This window comes from Echinops telfairi, unplaced genomic scaffold, assembly GCF_000313985.2.
Source record: "Echinops telfairi isolate 266 unplaced genomic scaffold, ASM31398v2 ScPeMD7_5592;HRSCAF=6446, whole genome shotgun sequence".
Taxonomy (NCBI): domain Eukaryota; kingdom Metazoa; phylum Chordata; class Mammalia; order Afrosoricida; family Tenrecidae; genus Echinops; species Echinops telfairi.
Genome location: NW_022109491.1, coordinates 18,953,852 through 18,968,838, shown reverse-complemented (window position 1 = coordinate 18,968,838; position 14,987 = coordinate 18,953,852). Strand labels below are relative to the sequence as shown.

Sequence of the window (14,987 nt, the reverse complement as noted above, 5' to 3'; positions counted from 1 at the left end):
ATATGTGTACCTATAGTGCCATCATTCTTTTCTAGACATTTATTTCTGTAGAGCTTTTGGGATCAGCTCCTCCTTCTGCCCCACCCCCCACCTGCCACAAGTCTGAATGTCAATCCTAGCCTGGCAGCCACCTTCTAGGAAGGGGACCTGGTGCCCGTATAGGTCTCCATTTATCTGTAAAGTGGAGCAATAGTGGGTGTGAGGATTCGGTGACCCCATGCTTTCGCTCTCAGTCCTGACTGCTCATCAGAATCCTCTGGGGTGCGTCTCAGTCCTGATGCTCCGGTCCCACCCAGCCGACAGTCAGACTTTCCGGGAGCGCAGCCTGGTACTCAAAGCTCGCTGCAGCCCCCCGGGCCCCGGGGTGCAGCCAACCTCGGGAGTCAGCCTCCCGCAGACAAAACCCTCAGCATAGTGCGGGCACACAGTGTCCAGTGATGGTGAGTGCGTAGGGTTTCTATGGCAGTGGTGTGGAGTCGCTGTGACAGGCCACTCCACCCTGGCCTCCACTTTCCAGATGGGAAAACGGGTCGAGAAGCGGGGATGGATTCTCACATATGGCAGAATCTGAATTAGAATCCAGTGCAGGGCTATTTCTCAGTAAAGTTTTTTTAATGGTCAAAGCCAAGAAAACCTAGGGGGAGGGGTGCTGACAGGGTATTTCGATGACACGGGGTGAAGGAAGGAATCCAGGGACTTCCCAAAGCCCCCTCAGCTATAGAAAGTCAGAAACGCTGGAACAAACAAACAAACTCACTCTCATCAACAGTCATAGTGAACCCACAGGGCAGGGCAGAGTTTCAGGGCAGCAATTCTTTATGGGAGTGGAAAGCCTCGTCTTACTCCCACAGCACAGCTGGTGGCTTGGAACTGCTGACCTTTTGGATCGCAGCCCAATGAGTAAGCGCTACACTACCAGGGCTAGAAGGTCAGAAGAGAAAGAAACAGAGGGAGGGGGGGGGCTGCTTTCCTGGAAGGAGCTCCTTGGAAGAAGCCTGGCTGAGATCAGCAAAGAGAGGATCCCCTGCAGGCCCCCCAGAGGTCACCATCACCACCCTTCCAGGGTGAGAGCCTGGGGTGCGTGAGCAGGATGGAAAGTGCCAGCGCCCAGGCAGAGCAGGGAGGAGAGGGAGGGCAAGGCGGGCGCTGCAGGACTCCGCACACGCGGGATTCGTGTGTGGCCACAGCGCCCCCTGGTGGACAGACCGGTGGCCGAGGGCTGGAGAGGCTTAAAGCGGACAGGGGGGTCAGGACCAAGCCTGAGAAACAGGAGCATGCAGCGCTGGTCCCACCAGACCACCTCACACGGAATCACTGCTCTCCAGCCCCCATCTGAGGGGTCCCGCCCCGAGTCTGAGGCCATGACTTGGGTGGGATGCTTCAGACCATGGAGCGTGCTCACAGTGCTGAAGTCCTGCTTCTGTGCTGTCCTGGCTGTGGGACCTTGAGCAAGTCACCTGCCCTCTCACTGAGCCTCAGGATTCCCCAAGTGAAACATACCAAGACTTTTAAAGTCCTGAGAACACCGCACATTTAAAAACAAACAATTCTGGCAAGTCGATTCCACTGAGTGGCCAGCCCAGCTGCGCAGCATAGAATTGTGCTCTGTAAGGTTGCCAAGACATGAATTTTTGGAAGCAGAGCCTCAGGCCCTTCTTGTAATGTGCCTCTGTATAGCCTCGAACCTCCAACCATTAGGTTAATAGCAGAACGCGTAACGGCTTGCAAGGAGCCCTGATGGCATAGTGGTTCCGTGTTGGTCAGCGCTTCTAAACCACCAGCCATGCCAGGGGAGGATAGGCTGTCTACTCCTGTAAAGAGTTAAACAGTCTCAGAAGCCCACAAGGGCAGTTGTGGCCTGCCCTGTGGAGTTGGTATCCAGTTTGGTCTTAACTATTAGCACCCCTGGGCACATTCACACGTAGCCAGGGACACATAGCATAGCACGTTCCAAGTGCTAGTTAGGCGTTGGTTAAGCCAGCCAATTATTTTTAAGAACTTATGCAAACTTTCACATGGTTCTGGAATATAAGTAACAGACTTGTTCGAATGGAAGCTGTCACTGCCATCAAGTCGATGTTGACGCATAGTGACCCTATAGGACAGAGTAGAACTGCCCCTGTGGGTTTCTGAGACTGTCACTCTTTTTCCCCCTCCTTCTGCCAAAACAAACTTTATTGCACCTAGAAGAAAGAGAGAAAAAAAAAACTTCATTTATGTACAGTCAGATATAAAGACATCTCTTCGACTCCTGTGCTTAGAGACTGTCACTCTTTACAAGAGTAGAAAGCCTCATCTTTCCCCCACAGAGTGGCTAGTGGTTTCGAACTGCTGACCTTACAGATCACAGCCCAACTTGTAACCTTAGAACACTGGCTCCAATTACTCATCTATTTAATTACTGTTCCCGTCCCTGCCCTGCCCGCCTGCCCGCCTGCTCCCTTGAATAACGTTGGTACTTTCCAGCAATGTGAATTGTTTATTCGGTGGCTCCGGGAGGTTGAGGAACGCCCCAGGGAGCAGGCGTTAAGTGCTCAGATGGCCTGCTTCCAGATCCAGATGGCCTGCTTCCAGATCCCAGACCGGCCATTGCCTGGGTGTGATTCCAGTCAGCGCACTTCAGTCACCATCAGCCGAGTGATGACAGGCTCTTGTGAGGAATAAAGGAGCCGGGCCTTGCCTCTGAGTCAGAGAAAGCACTCAGGGCAGGAGGGGGACCAGAAATAGGCATGAGCTATCTTTGAGGCCACTCCCGGTGAGGATGGTCAGGACTGACGAAGGGGCAGCTGAGAAGGGCCAAGGCACCCACCGAGGCCCACGTGGGGCCCTTGAGTAGGCCTCTGCCCAGGAAAGAAGCTCATCAAATGCCCCAATACCGGGCACTTTGGGACCTGGGGAGGGACAGAGGAAAGGCTGGGTGTCCCTACCTGACGTCGGGGTTGAAGTCCAGCCTGCTGGCCTCCCACCGAAGCCTGGCCAGGGTGGCTCCGCCTTCCCTCTGGAGGACCAGCAGGCCTGGGTCCCTCAGCACAGCCTCCATCAGCTCCTTGGACTTGCTCAGGCACCGGGCAGCCTCCTGCCAGGATGGGGAGGTAGCCTGAGGCCCAATCCCCACTGTCCTTCAACACCCCTCTGGGGCTCCCCACATCCACAGCAAGTTCAACTTTTCAGTTTGGCATTCAAAAGTCCCCGCAGAAAGTCTGTTCTTTCTCTCTGTCTGAAACATCGCCCAAGCCACGTCCCCTCCTATCACCATGGCAACGCAGCTGGTCCAAGCTCCTGCACCTCTGGTTCACAGGCCTTCTCACTGACCCCCGGCTGCGCTCCGGCTCCCCCTGCGGTTTGCTCGCCGCATGACAGTTGGCTGAATCCCAAGGTACCAATCTGATCCTGTCATTTGTTGTGGCTTCCCTCCCAGGTTTACAATCAAGTCCCAACCCCAAACCTCCCGGATCCTCCCCCTGACTCTTTCTCTTCTTCCTTCCTCTCCCCCACTTTGGTCTGTTCCACGCTAGTCTCCTTGCTACCCTGAGCATGCATAAGCCACCGAGGGTCCTCGAACGTTCTCCCTCCTCCTGTTCCCTGGTCCTTCAGGCCTCCTCTGAAAGGCCACAGCTTTCCTTGGCCACCTGGATCGGATGCCCCCTCCCTCATCGTTCTCCATCTTATCTGCATGGCACCATTTGCTTTGATACTTTTATTTCTTTGTTTATCGTTCACCTGGCTGCCTCTTCCCCTGCACTGTGAGCCCCAAGAGGGCCCCAGGCAGGGTTTCCAATGGGGCGGGGTGGGAGAAATAAAAAAAAGAGTCAGATGAATGAGGGAATGGAAGGGAAAGAAGGGTGATGGTGTCCACCTTCAAAAGCCCACCACGGGCCCTTGGTCCCTGAAGTCTGGGTGCAGTGTGGCTTTCCCGTCCTGGCTACAGTCTCACCTGCACGCCCCCAGGGGCGTCGCCCTTCTCAAACTCCTCGATGGAAGCCTGCAGCAGGGAGGAGGCCTGGCGGAGCTCAGCGCGGAAAGGATCCAGCTTCTGCAGGACAAGGGGCCAGAGAGCTGTCAGCCGGGACTGGAGCAAGGATGCCTCTCCCACTCCGGAGTGCACGGGGCATGTCTAAATCACCCAGGGGGCTGGGGTACACACAGCTTGAAGGACCCCACACCCGAGTGTCCCATTCAGTCCTTCCTGGTGGAGCCTGAGACCCTGTTGGCTTGTGCCAGGCCCAGGATTTGGTCTAGTGCTAGTGGGATCTTGTTGTGGGGGGCAGGTCTGAGCTACTCCCAGGTCAGTGCGGGCACCTTGGGGGAGGAGATGGCAGGTGGTGAGAGGGCAGAGTTAGGGGCCATCCTTTGCTGGGCCCCACGGTAGCCCAGCTCCACCACTTCCTAGCTGTGCGCCCTTAGGGAAGTATCACAACCTCTCTGAGCCTCCTTTTCCTCCTCCGTAAGATGCGGAGCCTAGCACTTCCCGAGTAAAGTAGACCAAGGAAGAACTGGTGCATTTGAACTGCAGTGCTGGTGAGGAATATTGGAAAGAGCGTGGACGGCTACAAGGACAAGCCGTTCTGTCTTGGAAGAAGTACAGCCAGAGTGCTCCTTAGAGGCAAGGCTTTGTCTCACATGCTTTAGACATGCTGTCAGGAGAGACCAGTCCCTGGAGAAGGACATCCATGCTTGGTAAAGTGAGGGGGAGGAGGGGGGCAGAGGCAAAGAGGAAAGGCCTCAAGGAGATGGATTGACACAGTGCCTGCATCCATCCATGGGCTGAGGCAGAGGAACGATTGTGAGGCTGACGCAGGACCGGGCAGTGTTTCGTTCTGTTGTGCACGGAGTCGCTCTGGGTCGGAACCAACTCAATGGTACCTACAAAGCCATAGCAGTTCATGTCTTAGAGGTGGAGTGAGGACAGACTTGTGTGCGGCACTGAGAACAGCGCCCCTGCCTGCCCGCCAGACCCCTAATGTTCTGCTCACCATTGCTGGCCCCCCTAGGGGTAAGACTTCACCCAAAGGGAGGGGTCTGAAAATAGTGTGTTCAAAATCCACTGGACCCATCGGTTGCCTGTGCAGAGCGGGCCTGGTGGATTAGGCCCCGTTGTTAGGCGCTGCTGAGTCGGTTTGAACTCACGGCGGCCCTGTGCACAACAGAACGAGACCCGACCTGGCACCGCGGCGTCATCCTCACAATTGTGCTCATGGTTGAGCCCATTGTTGCAGCCACCGTGTCAATCCATCTCATCGAGGGCCCTCCTGGGGGCCTGGTGGTGTGGTGGTTCCATGTGGGGCTGCGAACTACAAGGGCAGCAGTCAGAACCACCCGCTGTTCCTTGGGAGAAAGACAGCTTTCTACTCATAAAGAGTGACAGTCCCAGAAACCCACAGGGGCAGTTCTACCCTGTCCTGTAGGGTCTCTATGAGTCGGAATCGGCTTGACGGCAGTGGGTTGTGCGGGACATGCAGCAGAGGAGAGGCTTCCCTGGAGAGACTCTGGGCTCCATTGGATTTGGAAAATGCTGCCGACTCCATAAAGGACATCTTGGCAAAAGGAAAACCAACAAACGAGTGGTTTCTGGCCAGGGATCCCCTGGGGACACATCTGGCCACCCTCCGTGTCTCATGTGGTCATCACAATGTGGGCCTGCGGCTGTCACAGAGTGAGCAGAGGCCTGGGATGTGCACTGCCCGAGGCAGCCTCCCACACAGATTCCCCTGGCCAGTGTGTGAACAGTGCAGAGGTTGGGTGTTTGGGGGGTACAGGGGCACTAGGCTCATCCTGAGATTCCCTGTGAGTGACCATGCAGGCCAGCTGTCCTGTGTGTCCTTGTGGATTAAACTGCACATGAAATGCCCCCTTGCTGGGTGGCGGGAGGAAGGATGGAGAGCACTCAGAAGGAGCCCTGAGTGGTCAGTGTCCTAGTTGACTCCCTCAGACAGGAGGGAAGGGCCCTCCCTCCCCCATCAGACCCTGAGCTCCCTGACATCTTGGACCCACAGAGCAGGCACCTGGGAATATATTTCCCGGTGGCATGGCCATAGCTCTTGGCAGGCAGGGAATTCCATGCCCACGTTCACTCAATGCATCTTCACCGCAACCTCATAAGGAGGTACTAGTGTTTCTTCACATTTTGCAGAAGAGGACACCAGGGCTCAGAGAAGGTAAGTAAGTTTCCTAGGGCCACACAGCCAACCTGGAAGTGCAACCAGAGCAGTCTGGTGCCAGAGCCTGAGCTCTTAATCTCCCCCCCGCCCCCCACTCCCTAGTTGAAGGACTGCCTGCTTTTGAACTTGGCCAGATCCTTGGGCCTATGGGGCAGGACGGTGATGGGAGAAAGAGAAGGGGCTAGGGTGGGGTGTGTGTTCAAGGCCGTGATGGTAGACACCTGGAAAAATTGCACCCACTCGCTGTGGCAGTAGGGCAGGGAGCCTTCCAAGGCGGTGGGCAGCTGGCTGGGGTCCACATGGCAGCTGAGTGCCTTCAATGAGGGCAGCACTTCCACCTGCAGACAGAAGAGGGGAGTCAAGAGAGCTAGGAGACTCCATGTAGACACTTGTGAAGGCCTCATTCAGATCTCTGCCCCAGCACCATTTTATTCCCACAGCTGAGGCCAGTCCCTAACTTTAAGAGTTGGTTTCTGGGTAACCTAGCTTCTCTGGAAGTCCTGACAACCTAAACATTCAGAGCCAGACTCTGGTTAGGGAATGTCAAATAAACAACACTCATGGTGCTTCTCTCCTGACCTGTACCCAAGGCAGACATCATTAATCAATCACAGAGCGTGTTCCCTCCTACCTGGGCTCCTCTTCAGCATAACTCTCTGGGCAATCACACAAGTTGATTGAAGTTGGCACTTGTGATGAAACACCTTTTACAAACCCCGTAACTGTTCTCGGGTGACCCACTAACATGCTATCTCTTTCCTGGGGCTGAGAGGAGCGGTCACTTGACCCTAACAGTGTGCCCTAAGACAAGGGCTGAGGGACTGCCTCGTGCAGACAGTGATGTTTAAGGTTCACACAGAGAACAGCTGCAGAACCCACGCTTGGGAGTGGGTGGAATCTGTGGTTCTTTGGGGCCCACCTTCTATGCCTGCCACTTGAAGTGGGGTCCCCGGGAAGACCTGCAGCATGTGCATCACATAGTGCCCATCAAAAGTGCAGGCTCTGACTGGCACTGGCTCCCTGACGAGCTCTCCAGAGTGATAGGCACGTCATGGTGTGCACAGCATACCTCTAGCTCTTGGTGTGCATCTTTACTGACCAGGAGGAAGTGGGAGGCTTTCAAAACCACCACTGGGAGCTGGACAGCAGGCTGGGTGCCCATGCTCATGACTGAGGCAGAGGGCACTCATTAAAGGGTGTTGTAGTGCTCCTGCCCACCACAGCCTGAAGCAACTCAACTCGGCCTCTGTCCTATGTAGGGAGAGGGACTCAGGAAGCGCAGGTGGCAGGGTGGGATGGCCTGCACATCTAGAAAGCCAGCTCTACTTACAGCCTTGGGCCTCAGTTTTCCACTGGAGCAGAAGGACAGGTTGGAGTTTTACCAGGAAATCCCTGCATGCTGTGTGTGTGCCCCTCAATAGTGTGGCCGAGGACTGCCCAGGAGAAAGGAGGCTGTGACAGACCGGGCGATGCCTGCCACAGGGGGCTGGCCTGCAGAGCTGGGACTCCCAGGCCTTGCCTTCTTGACCAGCCCACTGGAAGGCCTCTCCTAGCCTGTGACTTTGGCAATTCTCCACCGCTCTGAGTGTTGTCCTCGACCCCCCTACCTCACCTGGACGTTGGGCAACATCTCCAGCTGGCGAGCAGACGCCTTCTCCCCCAGGAAGAGCAGAGTCTGAATGGCGGCCGGGGTCAAGACCTGCCAAGGAGAACCATTTCTGAGCTGCACTGATCACCGCTGCACGGAGCCTCCTCAGCCTGATTCACTCCTCCTTCCCCCAAACAGGCAGATGGGTCACGGGGCAAGACGGGGCTCTCCGTGGGTGGACCCTTTGTGGGATATGTGCGAAGGTGAATCCTCGGAAGATAAGACAAGTGGGTTCAAGCTGTGTTATAGCTTCCTAGATGATCTTCTCCCTGGGCCTCAGTTTCCCCATCGATAAACTGAGGGGGTCAGATCATGAGGCAAGGGCATCCCATCCTTCCTTTCATTCTACTTTATAGGGATCTCTTGCCTCCCCTCATGCCCCATTCTCAACCCCTGAAGTCCATATGCCCCAAGTCAGAGCCAACAGCCACTGGGCCACTGCAATGGACGGAAGAATAAGATATCACCGTAAATGAAACACAAGGAAATTTTGCTGGGTCCTCTGGGGGAAGACAGCTCACACTCTTTCCTGCTGAACTTCCTTGTGTGAAGGGGACGATGCTGGGAATCAGACTGCCACCCAGTGAGGGTCTGTTTGAGAACAGCACCACTGCCTAAGGGGAACAGGGTCAGAAATGGAGAAGCCCCGGTGACAATATCTCAGCCGTGGACCAAGCGATACTTGAAACTAGTGTAATTTCTGGGCTGTCCAGTTGTCTTGAAGCCTGCTTGGGCTCAGTTATCTCTGTTACTCGGTTGTTCATCAGGCTTCTTGGGCCCTGATTCCAGCTCTGAGCTCCTCAGGCTCACTGAATGTCAGGAGGGCGTGGTGGTTCCTAAGACTTGCGGGCATGAGAGTCTGTCCCTCCCACTCACCTGGGTGGCCTGCAGGGCCTTGACCAAACTCGGGTGTGGGGCCTGTTTCCTGGCATCAATCAGGACCGCCAGCCCTTCGGTTTTAGTTTTAGGCCTGTGGGTGGCAAACAGAATTGGCAGTCTTGTTGGGTGGGCTGGGGACCATCAGGGAAAGGATTTAGGGGAAGGGGAAGGAGACTAGCCACCAAGAAATCTTGATTTGCTGGTGAACTCTTCATTCCTAAGTCCAAGTTCCAATGCCCCCCCACCCCCAGAAAGTCCTCCATGAGTCCATAGATCAGTACCTTGCACAGTTCCTTCATAGCCCTTAACTCAGCTCAATTCAACTCAACACAGCTCAGCTCAGCCCAGCCCAGCCCAGTCCAGCTCAGCTCAACCCAACCCAATTAAACTCAACTTAACCCAACTAAACACAACTCAACTCAATTCACAACATAGCTCAGCTCAGCTCAGCCCAGCCCAGCCCAGCCCAGCCCAGTCCAACTCAGCTCAAACCAACTCTACTCAACCCAGCCCAGCCCAGCTCAGCTCAACCCAACCCAATTAAACTCAACTTAATGCAACTCAGCACAACTCAACCCAACCTCAGCTCAGCTCAGCCCAACTCAGTTCAACTCAACTCAACACAACTCATTGCCATTGAGTTGATTCTGACTCATAATGACCTTAGAGGACAGGGTAGAACTGCCCCTGTGGATTTCTAAGTCTGTAGCTCTTTATGCGAGTAGAAAGCATTCTCTTTCTCTTGTGGAGGGGCTGGTAGTTTTGAACTACTGACCTTGTGGGAAGTAGCCACATGCATAATCACTACACTACTAGGGCTCCTTTACACCCCTAGTAAGCATAACTTCATACATTTGTCCCAATTTTGGTGGGAAAGCCACTTGGCAGAGCGACTATTTTTACCTAAAAATCCAACTTCTTCCATATCACCATTTTTCCCAGTAGCTTGTTTCTTATTGGTTGAGACTAATAAAACCCCAAAGGAAATCTCTTGTGTATCGATGATTCTGACTCCACACTCAACTAGCTCATAGTGACCCAGAGGAAAAATTTTAGCACCTTATCATTAGATTGCCCTTATGACACCTTTAAATTTGTTCTAGTTTTTACTATTTTCTACTTTCTTTTCAATTGAGGTTTTTAGCTGTTTTACTTTGTTACTTTTGTTAGCTTAGCTTTTGGTTTGTTTGCTTTTTAATGCTTTCTGTATATGAAGTCCAGGATAGGTAAGTGCATAGAGTCAGTAACTGGATTAATGGTTCCTTGGGAGTATGGCAGGGAAGGTTGGGAGGAAATGGGGAGGCTACTAATGATGAGTACAAGAATAAGAAAACATTCCTAAATTGATGTGGTGACGATTGTACAACTCTTCTTGACGTGACTGAACTATTGAATTGTATGATATGTAAATTATGTGCCAATAAAGCTGTTGGCGGGGGGAGAAGGAAAGTGAAAAAAAAGTTTCAGAGACTATCTATCTTTATAGGAGCAAACAGTCTCATCTTTCTGCTGTGGAGCAGCTAGTGGGTTTGAACCTCTGACCTTGACATTAGCAGCCCAACTCCTAAGCCAGCACAGCGCCCCCAGGGCTTTTTTGAGGTTAGTAGTGGGGGCCCAGGAGCGGTGGAGTGGGTTACACTTTAGGCGGCCAACTGCAAGTTCGGCAGCTCAAAACCACCAGCCATCCCTCAGGAGAAGATGAGGTAGGTGTTCTATGCCTAGAAAGGTTACAGTCTTAGAAACCCACAAGGGCAGTCCTACTCTGTCATACAGGGTCACTATGAGTCAACATCGACTCAATGGCAGTGAATTTATTTTTTGAGTGGTGGCCCAGTTCCCTTGGCCAATGATTGGTTTATTTGTTTATTAAACATTTTCATTGGCATTGCATCCACACATAATACAATTCAATAGTTCAATCATATCAAGAAGAGTTGTACAATCATTACCACAATCACTTTTAGAGCATCTTCTTCCTCCTTGTACTCCTTGTTATTAGTGTATTTTTTAAAATTATGGCAAAAATATACACAACAAAACATTCTCCAATTCAACAACTTCTACATGCACAACACAGTGGCATTGATCATACCTTCATGTCCTGCAACCATTATTGATAACCTTTTCCAAATTATTCCACCACCATTAACATGAACTCAATGCCCCCTAAGCTAAAACTCTTCCTCCTGCGCCATGGTAACCAGTGGTCAACTTTAGGTTTCTCAGTAGTTTTCTTGATATAATAGTCACCTATCACACACTCCCATAGTTAAGTAACTTTTAAAAAGAGTTCTATGTACATCACCTCAATCAGTTCTAGTGCTCCCTCCCCACCCCATATCCCAAGAAACCATTTGTATCAGTTATTGTCTCTATGCACCCACTCTTTCTGTCCTTCATAAACTTGGAAATCTAACAGAAACAATAAGAAACAAAAACAAAATGAAACAGAAAGAAAAATAATAATATAAAGATAAAAATTAAAATAAAGAGTAAGAAAGAAAAGACCACCAACAATATTTAAAAAGCTGTCATGGAACAAGCAAGCAACATTTGGGCCTAGAGCAAACTCAGGTTGGGTCAAGAGGCAGGTCAACTGACCAAGTAGCATATTATACCGTCCACCATGCTCAAGTTTATAACAATCTCTGTCTGAGAGTAAAGCTGTTCAAATCCCTCACCTATGGCCAGAGGGGATCTGCCCGAGGCTTACTCTGACAGAAGGATACTCTGCAGAAGGATTTTGGGCTCCCACTGTCCTCCTGAGCCTTCTACAAATCGGGTGCACACGCTTTCAGCTCTGATACTTTTTCCTTCATCATGTTTGGATTTTGTTATTGTCATCTTTGGCCACACAGACTGATGTGCTTCTTCCATGTGGACTTAGTTGACACCTCACCTCACTGAGATGGCTGTTTGTTTGAAGACAAGTTTTTCAGACCCCGGACACTATTCAGCTTGATAGCCAGCCGGACATCATCTATGTTCTCTCTCATGCTTTTTGGTAGCACCCTTATTTTCAGTGATTGCTTCATAAAGGTGAGTGTCGAGCAGGGTCATGTTCTAAGAACTACGGTAACTGTTCTTGGATTGGGTCTGGAATTAAGTGGGAGCCCAGAATCCATGTGCTTGTGCCTGGGTTATGGATGACTCTGGTTTACTTTGGTGAGCATTTTATGACAAAAGCCAAAACCAATAACAACAAAAACAAACAACCCCCCCCCCAAAAAAAAAACAACAACAGAAAAAACACAGTCAAACATTCCCCCTGGGGGGTAAGATGACTGATTGCACTGATAACATCAAGAATTAAATTGGTTGCTTTAGATGTGTTCATGTGACATGGATCTAGCCAATGAGATGTGAAGGGAAGTTTGCTGGGAGACTTCTGGAAAAGACTTCCTTTCTTTTAAATCAGCAGTTCTCAACCCGTGGGTCATGACCCCTTTGGGGGTCAAGCGACCCTTTCACAGGGGTCTCCCGATTCATAACAGTAGCAAAAATTGCAGTGATGAAGTAGCAATGAAAATAATGTTATGGTTGGGGTCACCGCCACATGAGGAAAGGTATGAAAGGGCTGTGGCATCAGGAAGGTTGAGCACCACTGCTGTAAAGAGTTCTCATCAAGATTGCAATGGGTGAGTTCAAACAGTCTGTCGGAGCTGTTGGATGTAAACCTGATGATCTGCTCTGTCAGCCTTCACCCAAGTCCCAAAAGAAGAAGAAAGATGCTCAGAGAGAGATGTATGGCAGAGAAGGTGTGTGCTGCAGCACGGACCTGACTCACAGCAACCCCCAGGACAGGCGTCCTACCCTGGGGTCTTTCCAGGGACAGACACACATCTTCCTGGGGCTTTCAAATGGCAGCCCTTTCGGTGAGCAGCAGGGTGCTTTACACTGTACCACGAGGCAGGGGTCCGGGATGATATATTTCCTTCCAGCTACGACATTGTAAATTGGAATTCCTGCTTTGGAATTACATTGGAATTGGAATTTCTGTGACTCACAGCCCAAACACCTGAGACCAGGCAGAGCTCGCCGGGATCATTTTTAGCCACTGGTCCAGGGATTGCAGCCTGCCAAAGGGCCACAAGTAACTTTGGCCTTTCTGATGACCAGGTAGAAACTAGCCCCAACCACTTTTAAGTCTTAAAACGACCCATTTCACAGTCAGAACCATAAGTGACCCACCATGGGGATGGAGCTGTGGCACTCCCATGAGCTCTGGTGACCTGAGCCAATGACTTCATCTCTCTGAGACTGTAGAACTGGCATTATCCGAGTAGAGTCCTCCCTCAGTAGCTTTGGGTTCCACACCGCAGATCCAACTAACCACACCGATCAAAAATATTGGAGGGGCCATCAGTTCGTGCCCAAATCAAACTTTCAATAGCTAAGAAGGTGCTACTTCCATTGCAGGTACACTGTGTGCGGTACTACAACTCATCTTGCAGTTGGGCTGGGAGCTGAGCTGCTGACCACAATTTGTGGTTGGCTCTTCAAAACCACCCGCCTCTCTCTGTGAGAAAGATGAGGCTTCCCGCTCCGTAAAGATTTACAACCTGAGAAGCCCACAGAGGCAGTACTACTCGGCCCTAAAGGGGTGCTGGCAATTGGAATCCATTCGATGTCAGTGAGTTTTTGGTTTGAGAGAGCTGATTTAAAGTCTATAGGAGGATGTGCATGGATCCGGTGCAAACACTTCACCATTTTACCAGGACGTGAGCACCCCGGATTTTGGTATCCGAGGGGGCCCTGGCATGACTGTACCAGCCTCATAGGGCTTTGGTGAGCACTGCCTGGATGCAGATCGATGAAGACCCAGGCGCAACCAGTTGCTGTCAGCACCCCTCCTGATTCCCAACGATGCCCTGTGCTGCAGAGTAGAACTTTGCTCCCCGGGGCTCGGTGTGAACTGTCCACCTTTCAGTTAGTGGTTGATCACATAACCAGGCGTGCCACCCAGGGATTTCTCATCTAAGTAGGAGGGATGCTTTATGATGATTGACCTAGAAGGGGATACTGAGGCACAGAGAGGTGAAGCGGCAGTGAAGGGAGGCCTTTGGCTTGGTGGTCCACTCCCGCCTCTGGTTCTGCCTCAGGTGGAATATTGCTTTGTTTTTGAGCTGCCCTCCGTCACCATCCTGGATAACAGGCTCCCATGTGGTGTCCCTCTGGGTTCCTGGCATCAGTCAGCATGGAGCCTGGCCCACCAGAGCGGTGCCAAGCCAATGTTTGCTCAAAGCATGACCGAAGAAGCAAGCCCGGCCCACGAGAGCCCCATGTGCACAGCACTCCAGTTTTCTGAGAATCACCGAGTGTCGCACATTCTTCTCCCCACCTCCCCACCACACACACCATTTGTTCCTCTGTGAAACTATCCCTTTAGAAGGCAAGTGACCCTCCCAAGGTCTCACAGCAAGTTGGTGGGACTCTAAGACTCTGTCCATCACTCCAAGCACTTCTCAGCTTAGAAAAGGTGGTTCCATCCCCGCCACCTGCTACCATAATCAACCCAGAAGAGCCACTCACCTTGGTCAGAGGAAGAGAAAGCTCAGAGGCCAGCAGGTGGCAGTGATGGCTCCCTTGGGGCCAGTTGAAGGTGGGCTGCAGGCACAAGCTTCCAGAGGGTTTCACCATTCCCTCCACCCCAGCCCCAGCAACTTAACTTGTAGCTTGGATCAGAATCTCTAGCCAGCACCCCAATCAAATGTCCGCTGTGAGCCTGTCCTGGCTGGAGGCTGGGGCTCAGACACAAGCCTGGCACATCTCTCTCAGCCAGACCAACACAAAATGTGGGTGGTGGCCTTAGGGGTGATGGTGGAGGTGGAGGTGGAGGGTGTTAGCAATCAGTCTGAGTCACCTTGCTCGCTCTCTCACCACTCGTTCACTCTCCCATGCACTTATTCACGCACATATTCTTTCTTTCATTCCTTCAACCCATATTTTAAATTCAGGCCCCAGTTTAGAATCACTTCCACTGGGAAGTCTTCCTTAATTTCCCACCCTTCTCACTCTATGACAGTGGCTCTCAATGCCTGTCCCAGACCAGGAGCAGCACTTAGGAACTTATTCCCGGTCACCCTTCATTGTTGAGTGATTCTGACACACATTGACCCTCTAGGACAGTGGTTAAGCACTCCACTGCTAACCAGAAGGTTGGTGGTTTGAATCCACCAGCTGCTCTGCAGGAGAAGGATGTGGCTGTCTGCTTCTGCAAAGAGGTGCAGCCTTGAGAACCCTATGGGCAGCTCTGCCCTGTCCTTTAGGGCTAGTGAGATAGTTTATTGTGCCAGCCTGGC

At 51.9% G+C, this 14,987-nt stretch overlaps 1 protein-coding gene across 1 annotated transcript in view; it reads right to left on the bottom strand.

Moving 5' to 3' along the window:
* KIAA1755 (KIAA1755 ortholog) overlaps positions 1-14,987 on the bottom strand; it is a 52,728-nt gene that overhangs the window by 15,228 nt on the left and 22,513 nt on the right. Inside the window, exons 6-11 of the mRNA XM_045295508.1 lie at positions 8,683-8,776; positions 7,771-7,857; positions 6,380-6,496; positions 3,935-4,033; positions 2,928-3,076; positions 2,619-2,682 (exon numbers count right to left, since the gene is read on the bottom strand). Coding sequence (XP_045151443.1) covers positions 2,619-2,682; positions 2,928-3,076; positions 3,935-4,033; positions 6,380-6,496; positions 7,771-7,857; positions 8,683-8,776 — 610 coding nt within the window. The remainder of the gene's footprint in view (positions 1-2,618; positions 2,683-2,927; positions 3,077-3,934; positions 4,034-6,379; positions 6,497-7,770; positions 7,858-8,682; positions 8,777-14,987) is intronic.